The sequence below is a fragment of the Amblyomma mixtum genome, chromosome 7, assembly GCF_055824585.1.
Source record: "Amblyomma mixtum isolate Tamu chromosome 7, ASM5582458v1, whole genome shotgun sequence".
Lineage (NCBI taxonomy): Eukaryota > Metazoa > Arthropoda > Arachnida > Ixodida > Ixodidae > Amblyomma > Amblyomma mixtum.
The window spans coordinates 101985292-102000614 of NC_143018.1; the positions used below are offsets into that span (position 1 = coordinate 101985292).

Below are 15323 nucleotides of genomic sequence, written 5' to 3' on the forward strand. Positions count from 1 at the left end.
TTAGTGCTTGCTTTTTTTCTGCGAAAAAAAAGCAGTTTCCAGGCGCTATGAAAGTTCCGAGTCCTGATGCAAAGTCTCTATCGTAATATTGTCGCGAGTGGAAGAAAAAGACGAGTAGCGATTGCGGCGCGCCGACGACGACGTTGCTGCTGGTGGACCTGCCTGTTTTGTTCTGTGCTCTCTGTCTTCACCCGTTCTCGCCGCCGGCCTGTACGTCAAGCCGTGACATTTGGTGGAGGTGCGGGGTAACGCATCTCATGCAGCGCACCCCGCCTCGTAGTTCGAGCCCCGTCCTAAGTCCTGGCCGTCGAGTTTTCTTGGAGGAGCCCTCGGCAGAAACTGAGACTCGCGCTAGCCGACGTCAGCAAGGCCAAGCGCCGGAATTCGGACTCTTGCCCGAGGGATCGCGGACATCTAGGACAGCCAACGTCACCATGGCGTCCCAGTCACAACAAACCGACCCCGCGATTGCGTCGAGGATTGTCTACGTGCCTGTCACTACAAGATCTGTCGTCCCGTTCCGTGGCGATGGCCTCGACGATGTTGAAGACTGGGTCCAGCACTATGAAAGAGTAGCTCGACATAACGGGTGGACTCCCGACCAATGCCTGCAGAATCTGTACTTCTCCCTGGAAGCCACAGCAAAGTATTGGTTTGAGAACCATGAGGCTTCTTTAACATCATGGGAGACATGCAAGAGCGAACTGGTGCGCACGTTCGCGAACCAACACCGGCGACAGCAAGCAGAAGATCTGCTCCACGCTCGCATCCAGGGACCCACCGAAAGCGTCAGGAGCTTCGTCGAAGACGTGCTGCGTCTGAGTGCCCGCGCCGCCCCGGGGCTACTGAGGAGAAAAAGGTACGGGCGTTGATGAGGGGTGTCCGGAATGACATCTTTGGAGGCCTCATACGCAATCCTCCGACCACAGTAGCCGGATTTGTCGCCGAAGCTACAAATATCGAGCACGCATTGGCGACAAGAACCAGTCACTTTCAGAGACTGAGCGCCCTTCCTGCCGTCTCAAGTCTTGCCTCGTCTGGCCTGGGCGGAGTTGGTCTAGCCGATGTTCGAGAAATAATTCGCGACGTCATCCGCGAGGAGCTGAAAAAGCTCTTCCCTTCTCCTGAGCAGCCCGCCTCTGTCTCCATCGCGTCGGCCGTTCGCGAGGAACTGCGACACATGCTGGCGCCAGAAAACGTCCCAATTGTAGCTGCAGCCGACCCACCAACTCTGAGCTACGCCGCCGCAGTTCGTCGTCCGCCTCCCGCCCATCGCCAAGTCCAGAGCGCTCCCGATTCTGGCCTTCAACGCCGCGAGTTCCTGCACCCGTCTGATGCCCGCCTGGGACCGCCGAGACGCAGGAAGACCGACATCTGGAGGACTGCGGACCGGCGACCATTGTGTTTTCACTGCGGTGAGCCTGACCACATGTATCGCTCCTGTCCATACCGCGAGCTTGGCCTAAGGGGTTTTAACCGGGCTGATCCGTGCCCCCGCTACGGTGAACAGCCCCGCGACATACAAGACTACCTTCGACGTTCTCCATCACCGGTTATAGCTTCTCCTCGCACCTCCCGGTCGCCGCCACCTCGCCGCCCACCATCCCCTTCTCGCGGGTCTCGCCGTGAGAGCCTTTCGCCACTTCGGGAAAACTGAGTACGGCGACGCCTGGAGGTGGCGTTGCCGGAGTCGCACGAAGTAAAGAACCTCCGCCTACGTTGGAATGTCCCAGCTCGACCGATGGCATCCTTGGAAGCGCGAATCGTTTTGTAACCTCTAGCAATGTGCACATTCTGATCGACGGACGCGACGTAACGGCGCTTGTGGACACCGGCGCCGATTACTCGGTCTTCAGCGGAAGTTTCTCTCGGCGTCTTCGCAAGGTTACCACCCAGTGGGACGGACCGCCCATACGTACCGCGGGAGGCCACATCGTAAACATGTTGGCAAGTGCACTGCCCGCGTCGAGATCCACGGTGAGACGTGCCCCGCCACATTCGTGATATTGGAGAATTGCTCTAAAGATGTTATTCTGGGCATGGATTTTCTCCGTGAATATGGCGCCGTAATCGACATAGGGCAGAACAGGTTGACCCTCCGCGCACGTTCTTCATCGCCAGTACCGCCTCGGGCCACAGGCTTTGCGATGAAAGTTGATGCCGACCATGTCCACTTGCCGCCGTTGTCGACAGTTTTCCTGCCGGTCCGAGCCGATACAACAGCATGTGGAGAAGGCGTTCTGGAAGGCAGTGTCCAGCTGTTACTTACGCGTGGCATTGGTGTTGCGCGAGGGGTCGCAAATGTTCGACGAGGGTGTGCCAACATCTTCGTGACCAACTTCAGGAACGAGCCGCAGCACCTGACAAAAGGGTCAGTTATAGCCCAAATGGAAGAACTTAGCGGCGTTCGTGAAGCTGTTGCGCTGCCTACAGAGGCGGCCCCGCCCGAGTCTCGAGACCCTGCAACGTTGCCCCTGGATATCGACCCCAAACTTGAGCCTTCCCAAACACGTGAACTGCTCTCTCTTTTGCATCGGTACAATAACTGTTTCGCGACGACATACCGAGTTCGCCAGACACCCGTCGCCAAGCATCGAATTATTGTCGACACCGCAACGCACCCGATTCGTCAGCCGCCGTACCGCGTTTCCTTGAAGGAAAGGGAAACCATACAGGAGCAAGTGCGCGAAATGATAAAGGACGACGTCATCCAACCATCCAACAGTCCGTGGTCCGCACCTGTAGTACTAGTGAAGAAAAAAGACGGGACCCTACGATTTTGCGTCGACTACCGGCGACTCAACAAGGTGACCAAGAAGGACGTGTATCCACTACCACGCATCGACGACACCCTAGACCGTCTTCGTCATGCCCGCTATTTTTCGTCCATCGACTTGAAGAGTGGATACTGGCAAATTGAAGTGGATGAGCGCGACCGCGAAAAGACTGCATTTATAACCCCGGATGGCCTCTACGAGTTTAAGGTGATGCCGTTTGGCCTGTGTACAGCGCCCGCGACATTTCAACGAGTCATGGATACTGTGCTCGCCGGTCTAAAGTGGCAGACATGTCTCGTGTATCTGGATGACGTTGTCATCTTCTCAAGCACTTTCGCAGACCATCTGGTGCGTCTTGAAGCGGTTCTTCAAGCTCTTCTGAACGCCGGACTCACGCTCAAGCCTTCGAAGTGCCGGTTCGCATACAGTCAACTAAAGTTCCTTGGTCACATCGTCAGCCAAGTGGGTGTGAAGCCAGACCCCGAGAAAACGGCCGCCGTCGCATCCTTCCCTCCACCGTCGGACAAGAAGACCGTCAGAAGCTTTCTTGGTCTCTGCGCATACTTCAGACGTTTCGTACGGAACTTTGCCCAGATCGCGGCGCCACTTTACCGCCTGACGAAGGATAACGTTGTCTTTGAGTGGACCGAGGAGCAACAATCAGCATTCCGCCAATTAAAACACGCCCTTGCAACATCCCCCATACTAGGCCATTTTGATCAAGACGCCGACACTGAACTCCACACGGACGCCAGCAACAAAGGACTAGGAGCAGTGCTGGTGCAATTCCAGGACGGCGCTGAGAGGGTTATTGCGTATGCCAGCCGAGCTCTTTCGCAGGCGGAGGGCAATTACTCGACAACTGAGAAAGAGTGCCTCGCTGTCATCTGGGCCATCACCAAATTCCGGCCCTATCTGTACGGTCGCCCTTTTCGTGTCGTCACCGATCACCATTCGCTGTGCTGGCTCGCCAATATTAAGGATCCAGCAGGCCGCCTTGCTCGGTGGAGCCTTCGGCTACAGGAGTACGACGTCACCATCACCTACAAGTCCGGCCGCAAACACCATGATGCTGACTGCTTGTCTCGAGCCCCCGTGGAGCCGGCACCGGGAGGCGAAAATGACGAAGAGGACGGCTTCCTTGGGGCATTGGACATGGCAGATATGGCTGCTCGGCAACGCAGTGATCCTCAGCTTGATCAGCTGATGGCGCACTTGGAAGGCCACGAAGCTGCGGTGCCTCGCATTTTCCAGCGCATACTGCCGACATTCAAGATAATGCATGGTGTATTGTACAAGCAGAACTTCGACAGCAGCCCGAGTTCGTGGCTCCTTGTTGTGCCGGAAGACCTGCGCGCCGAGGTCGCCCAAGCTTGCCATGACGATCCTACAGCTGGTCACCTTGGCTACAGCCGAACACTTTCACGTATTCGAGAACAGTACTACTGGCCGACACTTCCTAAGTACGTCCGTCACTACATAAGAACTTGTCGAGAGTGTCAAAGGCGCAAAACACCGCCCATACGACCAGCTGGCCTTCTCCAACCACTCGAACCACCGCCTGTTCCGTTCCACACTGTTGAAATGGATTTTCTTGGACCATTTCCAACGTCGCAGTCGGGCAACAGGTACGTTATCATAGCGACGGACTACCTAACACGATACGCGGAGTCCCGAGCACTTCCGTCGGCGACAGCTGTTGAGGCAGCCCAATTTTTTATTGAGTGCATTGTGCTCCGTCACGGTGCCCCTGCCGTTTTGATCACTGACCGGGGTGCCGCGTTTCTGGCCAAGCTCACACAGGAGATCCTCCATCTCAGCTGCACCAGCCACCGCCGAACTACTGCGTACCATCCGCAAACGAATGGGCTGACGGAGCGGCTGAACAAGACCATGGCCGACATGATCGCCATGTACGTGGATGTCGCCCACCGCAGTTGGGACGCGGTACTGCCTTACGTTACATTCGCTTATAATACCGCTGTCCAGGAGACGACAGGTATGTCCCCTTTCCAGCTGGTACATGGAAGACAGGTCACCACGATGCTTGACGCTATGCTACCGCACGAGCCACCTGTCGACGTCGCCGATGATGCCCGACTAGTCTGCGAGCGCGCAGAAGAAGCTCGGCAACTCGCCAGACTCCGTACCCAACATCAACAACATGCCGACGCTCGTCGGTACAATCTCCGTCGACGCGACGTCCATTTTTACCCTGGAGACAAGGTCTGGGTGTGGACACCGGTGCGCCGTCGAGGTCTCCGAAAAACTCATGAAGCGCTAGTTTGGCCCGTATACAGTTGTTCGCCGCCTCGGTGAACTTAATTACGAGGTGCTGCCCGAAGGAACCCGACCGTCATCACGTCGTTCACCCCGCCCTGAAATAGTGCACGTAGTGCGGCTTAAACCCTATTACGCGCGATGATCGCCTGGACCCGAACTGATTTTACCACTCCCTTTTACACTGGCCAGCAGGAGTTGCTGGGCGCGTGTGTGGTTTTCCTTCCTGTGCTCTTGATTCCGTGCTAGGTTTTCCTTCCTGTGCTCTTGATTCCGTGCTAGCATCGGGACGATGCTTCTTTATAGGGGGAGGTAGTGTCGCGAGTGGAAGAAAAAGACGAGTAGCGATTGCGGCGCGCCGACGACGACGTTGCTGCTGGTGGACCTGCCTGTTTTGTTCTGTGCTCTCTGTCTTCACCCGTTCTCGCCGCCGGCCTGTACGTCAAGCCGTGACAATATACGAATATCGTAATATATGCATGCAATAATTTATAAACAATTTTAGAAATATATGTAACACTGAACAGACGCTGAAACTTGGTTACTGAGATTTACATGCTACATGAATGACGATCACTCGGTATTTTCACACAAGCGAAGGTGATCACCCAGACTGTTAAGCAGTATTTTTTATAGCAAAACGACGAAAAAAAGACGAAAAGCAAAAATGACGACACAGATACGGCTAGCTGTAATAGTAAGATAGATGCTTGAAGCAAAGAATTTTGAATGTGGTCCCTCCGTCCTGTGAAAACAGAGTGCAAAGGATGCGAAACCTGATCTGATGATTAACTCGAGGAATGTTAGGAGTGAGCATTACATCAACACTCCCTTTTTAAATGCTTGCTGAAGAGCTGAAATGAGCTGCAAAGTTAACGACTAGGTTATAGGTATATACCTCAAAAGAGACAGTAGCAAGCATTAGCAAAATACATCTTAGACTGAAGTGTTGAATGGCTGTTCTACAGTGAAGAGGTTTAATACCTTCGACGTGCAATACTGTATCCCCCTCGGGATTCTCAGGGAAAAAAATTTTTGCAGGCGCGCGCATCTTGAGCCAAAAAAACGCCAGAATTAATTTCAACAGCACGTGGCCCGTTAGGCGTAAGGCAAAACGGGCAAGGCATTTTTTCGTTAACTTCTCATCAGCTGATCGCCACTTAAGGAAACATCGGAGACAAGCCGGAGACTCAACTAAGCCACTCCAACCAGCTAGCAGAAGCGTACTGGCCGTCGCTACGCGGTCATCCACGAAGCAGAGTTAGACACGAAACCAAGTGCTCTGCAGCCAGGTCAAGCATAACGTAGATGTCATCCTGGACGTGAGAAGCACACGTGCCGTTCATGACAATGCTGCCTATATCAATATATATATACAGGGTGTTTCACCTAAGACTTTCTGGAATTTTTAAAAATAAGCTATTTGAATTAGATGCACGCTTTTTTTGGCATAGCATTGTCAGTGGTGTAGTGCATCATAATGAAGCTAAGACGTGCTAACTAGCAGGCTTGTTAACCAATATTTAATAGTTAACTTTTAAACTATTACAGTTGGGCTCCTTAATTATTGAGAGGCACGTAGCCCACCGTAAGTAATACCCATATCAGTTTTCAGAATTTCGAAAACGCGGCTACCCTTGGCGCTATGGCCCAACAAATTTCGCCTACATCGCGCCAATATACATGCGGTTTGAGAAGCTTGCAGGCAAAGCAACCTCTCCAGTGAACCTAACCCGTCGAGATAGCCAAAATTTGTTGGGCCACAGCGCCGAGGATAATCGCGTTCTCGAAATTCTAAAAACGGATATGGACATTACTTACGGTGGGCTACGTGCCTCTCAATAATTAAGGAGCCCAACTGTAATAGTTTAAAAGTTAACTATTAAATATTGGTTAACAAGCCTGCTAGTTAGCACATCTTAGCTGCATTATGATGTACTACACCACCGACAATGCTATGCCAGAAAAAGCGCGCATCTACTTCAAATAGCTTATTTTTAAAAATTGCAGAAAGTCTTAGGTGAAACACCCTGTATATATATATATATATATATATATATATATATATATATATACACATATATATACGTGGCTCCTAGAAACATTGTGCTGTTAATTATAGGGGCGTGTGTAAATGCACTATACTGGGATCTATTAATGTACTGACAGCACGGACAAGTTGTTATGAGGTTTAAATGGGCCTTGTCGATATGCTCTAAACAAAGATGGAAACATCGTTGGACCGCTGGCTCGCCTTTTTATGAAGCATTCTCCCTAAACCGAAAAAGTGCATTCCAAATTGATGCTCATTTGCAATGCCTGCCACCATGGCACTTCCTATGTATATTACTAAAATAATGCTCACCTTTAGATGCAGCCGTCGACGACTCGATGTTTTCATCATCTATGAAAGTAGAGGAAATTGTGTTGTGTGAGTCAAGCCGTTACACAGCTAATAGAACACACGCTATTATCACAGAGATCAGAAGTATTCCATTTCTCTTAAAAATACAGGGTGTTTCACGTAAAACTTCACATACTTTTAACGATTTACTTGTTGGGTTAGAAGAGTGCTTTTTTAGACATAACATTGTAACCGCTGTAGTACATCGGAATTCAGCCGAGTCCTAACTAGCAGGCTGCTTCACTAATACTGAATAGTTAGCTTTCTAAATATTAGTTTGATTCAGTTTTTATTGAGGCGGATAGCACACCATAAGCAATATCCATACCGATTTTAGAATTTTCAAAACTATGGTACCCTCGGCACTGCGGCAGGCAAACAAACCTCTCCAGTGCATGTAATTCATAGAAGTAGCAAAAATTATCTTTTCAATACCAGCTAACCAGCCCTCTAGTTAGCACGTCTTAGCTGTATTTTGGCATAATACACCACTGATGTCAGTTTGCTGCTCGTTGGGCTCTTATGGTGCTACTGCCCACTTAAAGGTGCACTGAAGAGGATTCTGAACTTCTCTTTTTGCCGCGGGAACTCGATCTACACGTTCCTAGCATTCTTAGAAACTGCGACGTATTGTCCGGTGTGGCCGATTTCCCTAATTAAATCGAATTAACGTCCGGCTCCCGCCTTTATTTTTTGAATTCTGCCTCGTACGATGGGCGGAGTCGACCGACGCGGGGAGTGCCTTTCACCCAGTCCCGTGGCGGCTTGCCGCCCTGCCATCGGCGGAGTAATACGTAGTAGTCCGTAGAAGCAAATAGTCCGCGCATATTTTTATTTCTGCGGGCTTATTTTGCGGTTATATTATCTGCAAATGAAACCATTTACTCACGGAGACCTAAAAAACAAAATAAAGCGAAAGCAAAGCCTCCACGGAGCTGGCTGAAAGGCACTCCCCGCGTCGGTCAACTCCGCCCACCGTACGAGGCAGAATTAAAAAAAAAGGCGGGAGCCGGACGTTAATTCGATTTAATTAGGGAAATCGGCCACACAGGGCAATAAAACGAAGTTTCTAAGAATGCTCGGAACGTGTAGATTGAGTTCCCGCGGCAAAAAGACGAGTTCAGATTCCTCTTCAGTGCACCTTTAAGGAAACAGAGCTCTGAAAAACATCCACTTGGCCATCGATGAAAGTGCCTTACTGGGTAAAGAAAGCGCACTTCCATGGTTGGGGGTAACGCGGAATAGACAGAACATGCAGTTTTCACGGTCGCCGGTCACTTCACACTGCTCTGATTAGGTCAGTAAGGGGACAAAACCTTGCTTGTTGTGTAACATTTAAAATACTGAAATATCAGGCAGAATAACTGTAGCTCTAACCCAGGGCTGCCCTCACCGGACTATTAGCTCTTTTTGCTTGGGTGCATTGGTTTTTTTTTTGTTTTCCAAGCAATTATTTACTGTGGCTGCCTCAACCCTCCGTTCAACGGAGCTTTCGTTTCCTGAGTAAAGGTTGTGTAAGATGCGTGTGTCCAAAGCGAAGACGACACAAGAGATAAGTTGCGTTCTCGGCATTCAGACGAGTTTCATTTGCTGAGGGTCACTTTTACCACGTGCAGATCGGAGTTCATTTTGATTATCCCAAGTGGATTGTCACTGTTATTAGGTTGCCCTAAAAATTTTAATCCTTGACCTGATTATTTACGTTTTGTAGTTTTGCTTTAGTGAGATCGTCGTGCACATGCGTACCACATTTCGTTACCGGCAATTCGATATTTTTTGTCCGCATGTTTCAGCTTTTTCTACATTGCCATTGATATCTACTAGTGACGCGGGAATGCTTTCCTGGAGATGAGCACTTAGTGAGTCGGTGTTGATGGTGTAGAGTAGACTTTATTCATTTAATGCATTTTTCTGACGGCGATACAACTGCAAATTATTCGGGGGCAAAGACTGGTGAGCTCTGTAGTAAACGTATTGTTTTCCAGTTTTATTTCAAAAGATAGAAAGCATTCTTTCGTATAATCAAAGGAAGCTCACGATAGAGCTCAACAAGGTGAAAATTGCTGAAAAGTAACGATTAATGTTGTTAACGCGACAGCATGACATGTCCTATTAGCCCAAAAGCCACCGTCCGCTGTTTATGGCACGAAATTCGAAGGATTCCTGAGCACCGTTAGACGTGGCATAGAGTTTTATTTTGATGCCGCGTCATCATCGCCAACACATCTCCACGTGATCGCCAAGCATTAGTTAGACATGTGGATGAAGACTTTGGTACACCAGCTCCAACCCTCAGCAGGGCCTGAACCATTATTCTATGTCCACATGCACACAGTACTGCGCACCAGGTCTCCAGGTGGCGAAAGTACAATCAAGCTATGAACTGGGCTCCAGCTGGCTTCGCAATCACTACCGACGGCAACAACGGAAGCGTGCGGAACAGTAAACCGTTCATGTACCTTGTGAAGTACTGCATATAACGCCTTCGCATCCCTGCGCGCAAGCAGTCACGTGTTCTTGCTGCATTTTTAGTCATTGCACTGTCTGGATGTTGTTAGGTACGAAGTTTGATGTATCCAAATTGCACTTAAGTGATTAAGTGTCTTTTTAAACACGTTGCCTGTAAATTCACAGAAATGCGTCACTGAGCGGATATTAAAATGAAGGAATTAGATTTTCGGGGGTTTCTGCAGTTAAATCCTTGAAAGCACCTGTCATCAAAGAAAGATGACTGGTGCATACAATGACGACTGATCAAGTATAATGTCGCAGTATATATACAGTGTTTGCGAGCTAAAAATTCTGTGCAAAAAAGGACAACCACACCACCAACTTGTACACTGTGGAACGGGTAAGGATGAGTTCTATGATTGCTGTTTAAATGTTAGTCTATATTAAGCAGCAGCGATCTGTAGGTGGCTATTCCATTGCCCTCATTATATTTTTTGGAAATTTGACAGAAGGCTTGTATACATGGTTCCCAACACACTATGCTGCAAGTTATGCGTGTGTGCAACTGCACTGTACACGCACCTGCCATTGTATCAGAAAGCGTGGACCGGCTGCAATGCTGCTAAACGACCCTTGTTGATATGCTACAAAGATGAAATTAATTACTGTACCATTATACGGAACAGGCGCCCTCCACCAAAGAAGCCCATACCAAAAATGGCCTCATCGGGAATGTATGGTTCAAATCATGGCTCACCTTTGGAAGAACTGGTCGAAGTTGCTTTATGTTCGTCATCTAAAAAAAGAGTGGAAACAGTCAATGATGCATAAATCAAGCAGGCATTAATAGAACGCACGTTAATATATCACCTAGTTCATTCAGGACCTCTCCAATGCTAACAAAAACAATATATGAATTTGGTCTGTCCTCTCGGGAAGTAAACAGCAGCTGAAAAACATCCACTTGGACACTGAAAAAAAATTCTAATTATTTAGTCATGATGTTACTGCACTGATCAAAATTTTTTTATGTATGAAAATTTAAAATCGCGAAAGATCTCACCGAATAGCACGGGTTATACACCCATAACAGCCTTGTCCAGCCTAAAGCTTGTCTCGCTGGTTTTCTGCGCGAAGATTTTTTCTGTGACCTGTTTAGGATAATAGGAGAGGTGTTTGCTTTATGCGTACTAAGTTCTGTAAGATATACTACGGCGTTAAATTACGACTTACTTGCAAAGGCGACAGCTTTTATTATAGATATAGTATTCACTGTTTCGCTAGGCAAGAAACTGCTGCCTGAGTAGTGGCTGATGCACGCGTTTGTTGCTTATGGAGTGCTCCACTATCCTAAGAACAGTGCTTCTCCACACGGGAGTTGCACGCGTTGTTTCGGTAGCTTTACTTAAAAACATTTCCAATTAACGCTTTTTGCATCCTCAATTCATTGTACCCGGCAGAGTACTACTAGTCACAGAGTGTCTCAGAGAAGTGGATGTTTTTGCATTCAGCGCCTGCTAGAAACTGTGGCTTTGGGAACATTGTTAGAGAGTAAACATCAACTGCACTGCGATCTCCTTCCTATGAGCTTTTATGTAGGTAATTTATGTCTGTAATTCCTGCAAGACTTCTCACGTTACCCTCCAGAACGCTACAGGCGTGTATTCGGTTATTAGAAGTGGACGCATTTTCTTTCATGCTTGGAAATCTGCATGTGCATACGCCCAGCTCAAAGCAGGATTTCTTTTTTTACAACCCAAGATGTCATAGCTTTGGCTCAGGGAATGGAGCCTTGCATTCTGTTGTAGACTCTACAGCACCAGTCGTAACACGTTAACAAGGGGTCAGTACATTGCGCAATATACTTCGGAAAAGTGATTAGTTTCTATAATCTACTTTAAGTGGGAAGCAAGAGAGGATACCGGATGGAAATGGCTGGTTGTTCAGTGGCTTTGGAGGTTATGGTGAGGGTGGAGAAATGCGCAACCCGACGATAGCTGACAATGAAGTATTCGTAGCTTGCTGCTGTGCAATGAGTAGGCCATGGCAAGGGTGGAGCAACGGGCAACAAAGGGTGTTTTCACGCAAGAACGCCAGGCTGAAGCATCCCCAGCCTGGTGACAGCTTGGTGCCACACTTTCCGTGTGCCGCCTGTTTTTATTTTTTCCCCTCCTCAGAATATTTCTATAGCCGTTATTTTCTGTTCTCAGCATGCATTCTAAAAGAACAACGCTTCTGAGCAAAGGGCAGTGTGCTTCGTGTTCACTCCATACTTCAAGCAGCATGAACAGGATGAGCATAAGAACATACATAATAATACCGCAAGCGGAACTTTTCCCCGCGTACCTCAGTGTTGAATCACTGCACAGTTGTCCCTAATTGACATTTCACGGAGCACCGCTGCTTGTCGCTTTAGTACTGCGACCTCTGGTCATAAGTGATATCATGCTTATCAGTATAGCTTCCAAGCATTGCGCTCTTTTTCTCTACAGTGCTAGGATCATGGTTGATTTTCAGAGTGGCGGACCATCGATGAGTACTTAAGAAAACCGTACCTTCTGTTGTGGGGCTACAAAAAAAAATATAATGTATTAAGGCCCTGAAATTCATAAAGTCTAAAAGCAAAATGCCTTACAGAAAGTGAATTCATTTTGCATTGATTCGTGCCTGCACAAAAAATATCCACGCCAAAAAGTTGCCGTGCAGACTTTTAGAGATTTAAACAAATACCACACACATTACTAGAGATCTGCAATCAAAATGGTTTTCATTACACGACAAAAAATTTTTAATGGAAAGGATAAAATACCATGACAAAGCTAGATGGTTGGTTGGTTTATGGGGTTTAACGTCCCAAAGCGACTCAGGCTATGAGACACGCCGTAGTTGAGGGCTCCGGAAATTTCGACCACCAGGGCTTCTTTAACGTGCACTGACACCGCACAGTACACGGGCCTCTAGAATTTCTCCTCCAAAGAAATTCAACCGCCGCGGCCGGGATCGAACCAGCGTCTTTCAGGTCAGCAGCCGAGCACCATAACCACTGAGTCACCGCGGCGGCAGATTTGGGGTACCCTGCCATTGATCATCAGCATCCAAACTATATCCATATTACATCGAACTATATCCACCGAATTCACCCTCGTCTGCCAGCCGTGGCAAAGTGGCCTTTGCCCATTACGTAGCTAAGCTGCTCCCTCAGTTGTTTTTAAAGTTCCCTAAGCATACCGAGGAAGCGTTCATGAGCAAAACGACATGTATGAGGCGTTATGTCAGAACATGTAGAATATATCCATATAAAATATTTACCTCTCGATACTTCAGCAACAAACTATCATATAGATTCGATGAGATCTCCTAGGTATCGGCCTCGGTTCCTTACAGGGAATGATGAAACTATTAATCTTATTGTATTATGCAATCATAGTATCAGCCGCAGCGGTGGCTCAGTGGCTATGGTGCTCGGTTGCTGTCCTGAAAGACGAGGGTTCGATCCCGGCCGCGGCGGTCGAATTTTTTTGGAGGAGAAATTCTAGAGGCCCGTGTACTGTGCGATGTCAGTGCACGTTAAAGAACCCCAGGTGGTCGAAATTTCCGGAGCCCTCCACTACGGCGTCTCTCATAGCCTTAGTCGCTTTGGGACGTTAAACCCCATAAACCAACCAACCAACCAACCAACCAACCAATCATAGTATCATGCAATAACCTCATACAGGCTTCTCTTCATACAAATGCATGCAATTTGATATAGTTTGACATTTGTAATACAAATGTATCATTTAAAAAAATGAATGCCATATATGTATGAAAAACCATTTGAGGTTATTGCATCATAGTTTTTTTACTGAGGCTGATATTAACGGTGCTACAGTACTGGCACCAATTAACTTTTATTCCCTGAACATAAAACGCACCTTGAGTTTTCTGCGTAGTTATCAAGCCTCCAAGAATAAATACATACAGCTCAGGTATTTCCGCAGCTGTTATCATAAGTGGTCGCCATAAGGTTCTTAAATAGTAGTGTGTTCAGTGTACGGTCACACGCCTACTGTTTACAGAGGCAAGATGAACAAAGAGAACATTAATCAACTTGGGTGGCACTAATCCGTGCGGAAACTTTACCGTTTCTCTTTTTAATTACTTTCAACCTCATGAGCAACAACCGCAGACTGCCCAATGTTTGTTTTCGCCTCAGTACCGGTGTGTGCGGTCCATAGTTTGAGCGCGTTGGGCTAGCTGCAAGTGCAACATTCTAGTCCCAGCTGACCCCTACAGAAGTTATATTTGGCTTCTTGGAATGAGCCGACTAGAGCTGCACAAAAGCTGTCGGAAAGTATCCAATAATAGCTCGAAACTCATTCCATAAGTGTCGACAGGATTTTATTTGGCTAGGCGAGAGTAAAAACGAAATCTGTGAAGATGGGTAGGGTACGTGGATTCCTTCCTATTAGCGTAAACTTTATCATACTGAATAAAACCATTTCAGTTTCCGCCTTGTTCCGTAGGACACTGAAGTACAGCCTTTGTCAAAAGTTTGGAGCCTAGGGGGTTTGCTTCTGAAGCACACTGTCTGGTTCGTAATGCATCTCCAGTTCTCCAAATATGCTGAAGGAAAGGAGATTTCTGGTCCTGTCTCCTCCAATGGGTAGGACGACCACGAATGTTACAGGAGGCCCACTGCGAGGCTTAGAAGCAAACCCCCTGGGCTCTAAACTTTTAACAAAGGCTGTACTTGTGTACTCTCCTGTCCTTGTGCCCTTTTCTGACCTTGTTTTGAAGGGAAAATTCCTTTTACACCTTTACCCCTCTTTATTCGCCGCATGTACCTGCCAGCCATCTTACGATGTACTCAGTATTTCGGCTGGCCTTATTGCATTGTACGCGACCTGTCCGTTTATATGTCCTCCCGCTGTGCGTCGCGGTAAGTGCCTCGGTACCATCCAGCTCATTGATTTCGTTCAGATTCCTGCACTCCACACTTCACCTATAGACGTCTTCCTTCCCTCCATCGATGCCTCTCTTCCTGCATATCAGTGCACTTAAATTCTCGAGCTGCTTCATTAATTTCGTTCCTCCTTCGAATTCACACCAATCCAACTTGACCCGCACGTCAAGTGTTGCCTACCACATAGGCACCGGTGTCCATGCCCTTCTGCGTCAAGGCCAATGTCTTGTCTCCGCCACTGGGCGCCAAGTTATTCAAGAACACTCTCTAAAGGTTCCCAGCTGTGTGATTCAGGCCTCTCAGTCCACAGGCCTCACCCGTGACACTCGTGAAGAAAAATGGCTCGATTCGTTTCTGCTTTCATTACAGCCTTTCGGCCTCGGCAACGGTTCAGCTACTCTCGAGCTCATGATTGATACGATTTCGCACTCTCAAGGTGAGGTCGAGCTTCTGTTATCAGGGTGAC

General features: G+C 48.1%; 1 protein-coding gene across 5 annotated transcripts in view; it reads right to left on the reverse strand.

Annotated features, from left to right (window-relative positions):
• The window catches only part of LOC149337032 (uncharacterized), a 121687-nt gene that overhangs the window by 18314 nt on the left and 88050 nt on the right, over nucleotides 1–15323 (reverse strand). For all 5 annotated transcript variants that reach the window (XM_089553238.1, XM_089553239.1, XM_089553237.1 and 2 more), the window contains exons 18-19: nucleotides 10670–10708; nucleotides 7423–7461 (exon numbers count right to left, since the gene is read on the reverse strand). In XM_089553238.1, coding sequence (XP_089409364.1) covers nucleotides 7423–7461; nucleotides 10670–10708 — 78 coding nt within the window. The remainder of the gene's footprint in view (nucleotides 1–7422; nucleotides 7462–10669; nucleotides 10709–15323) is intronic.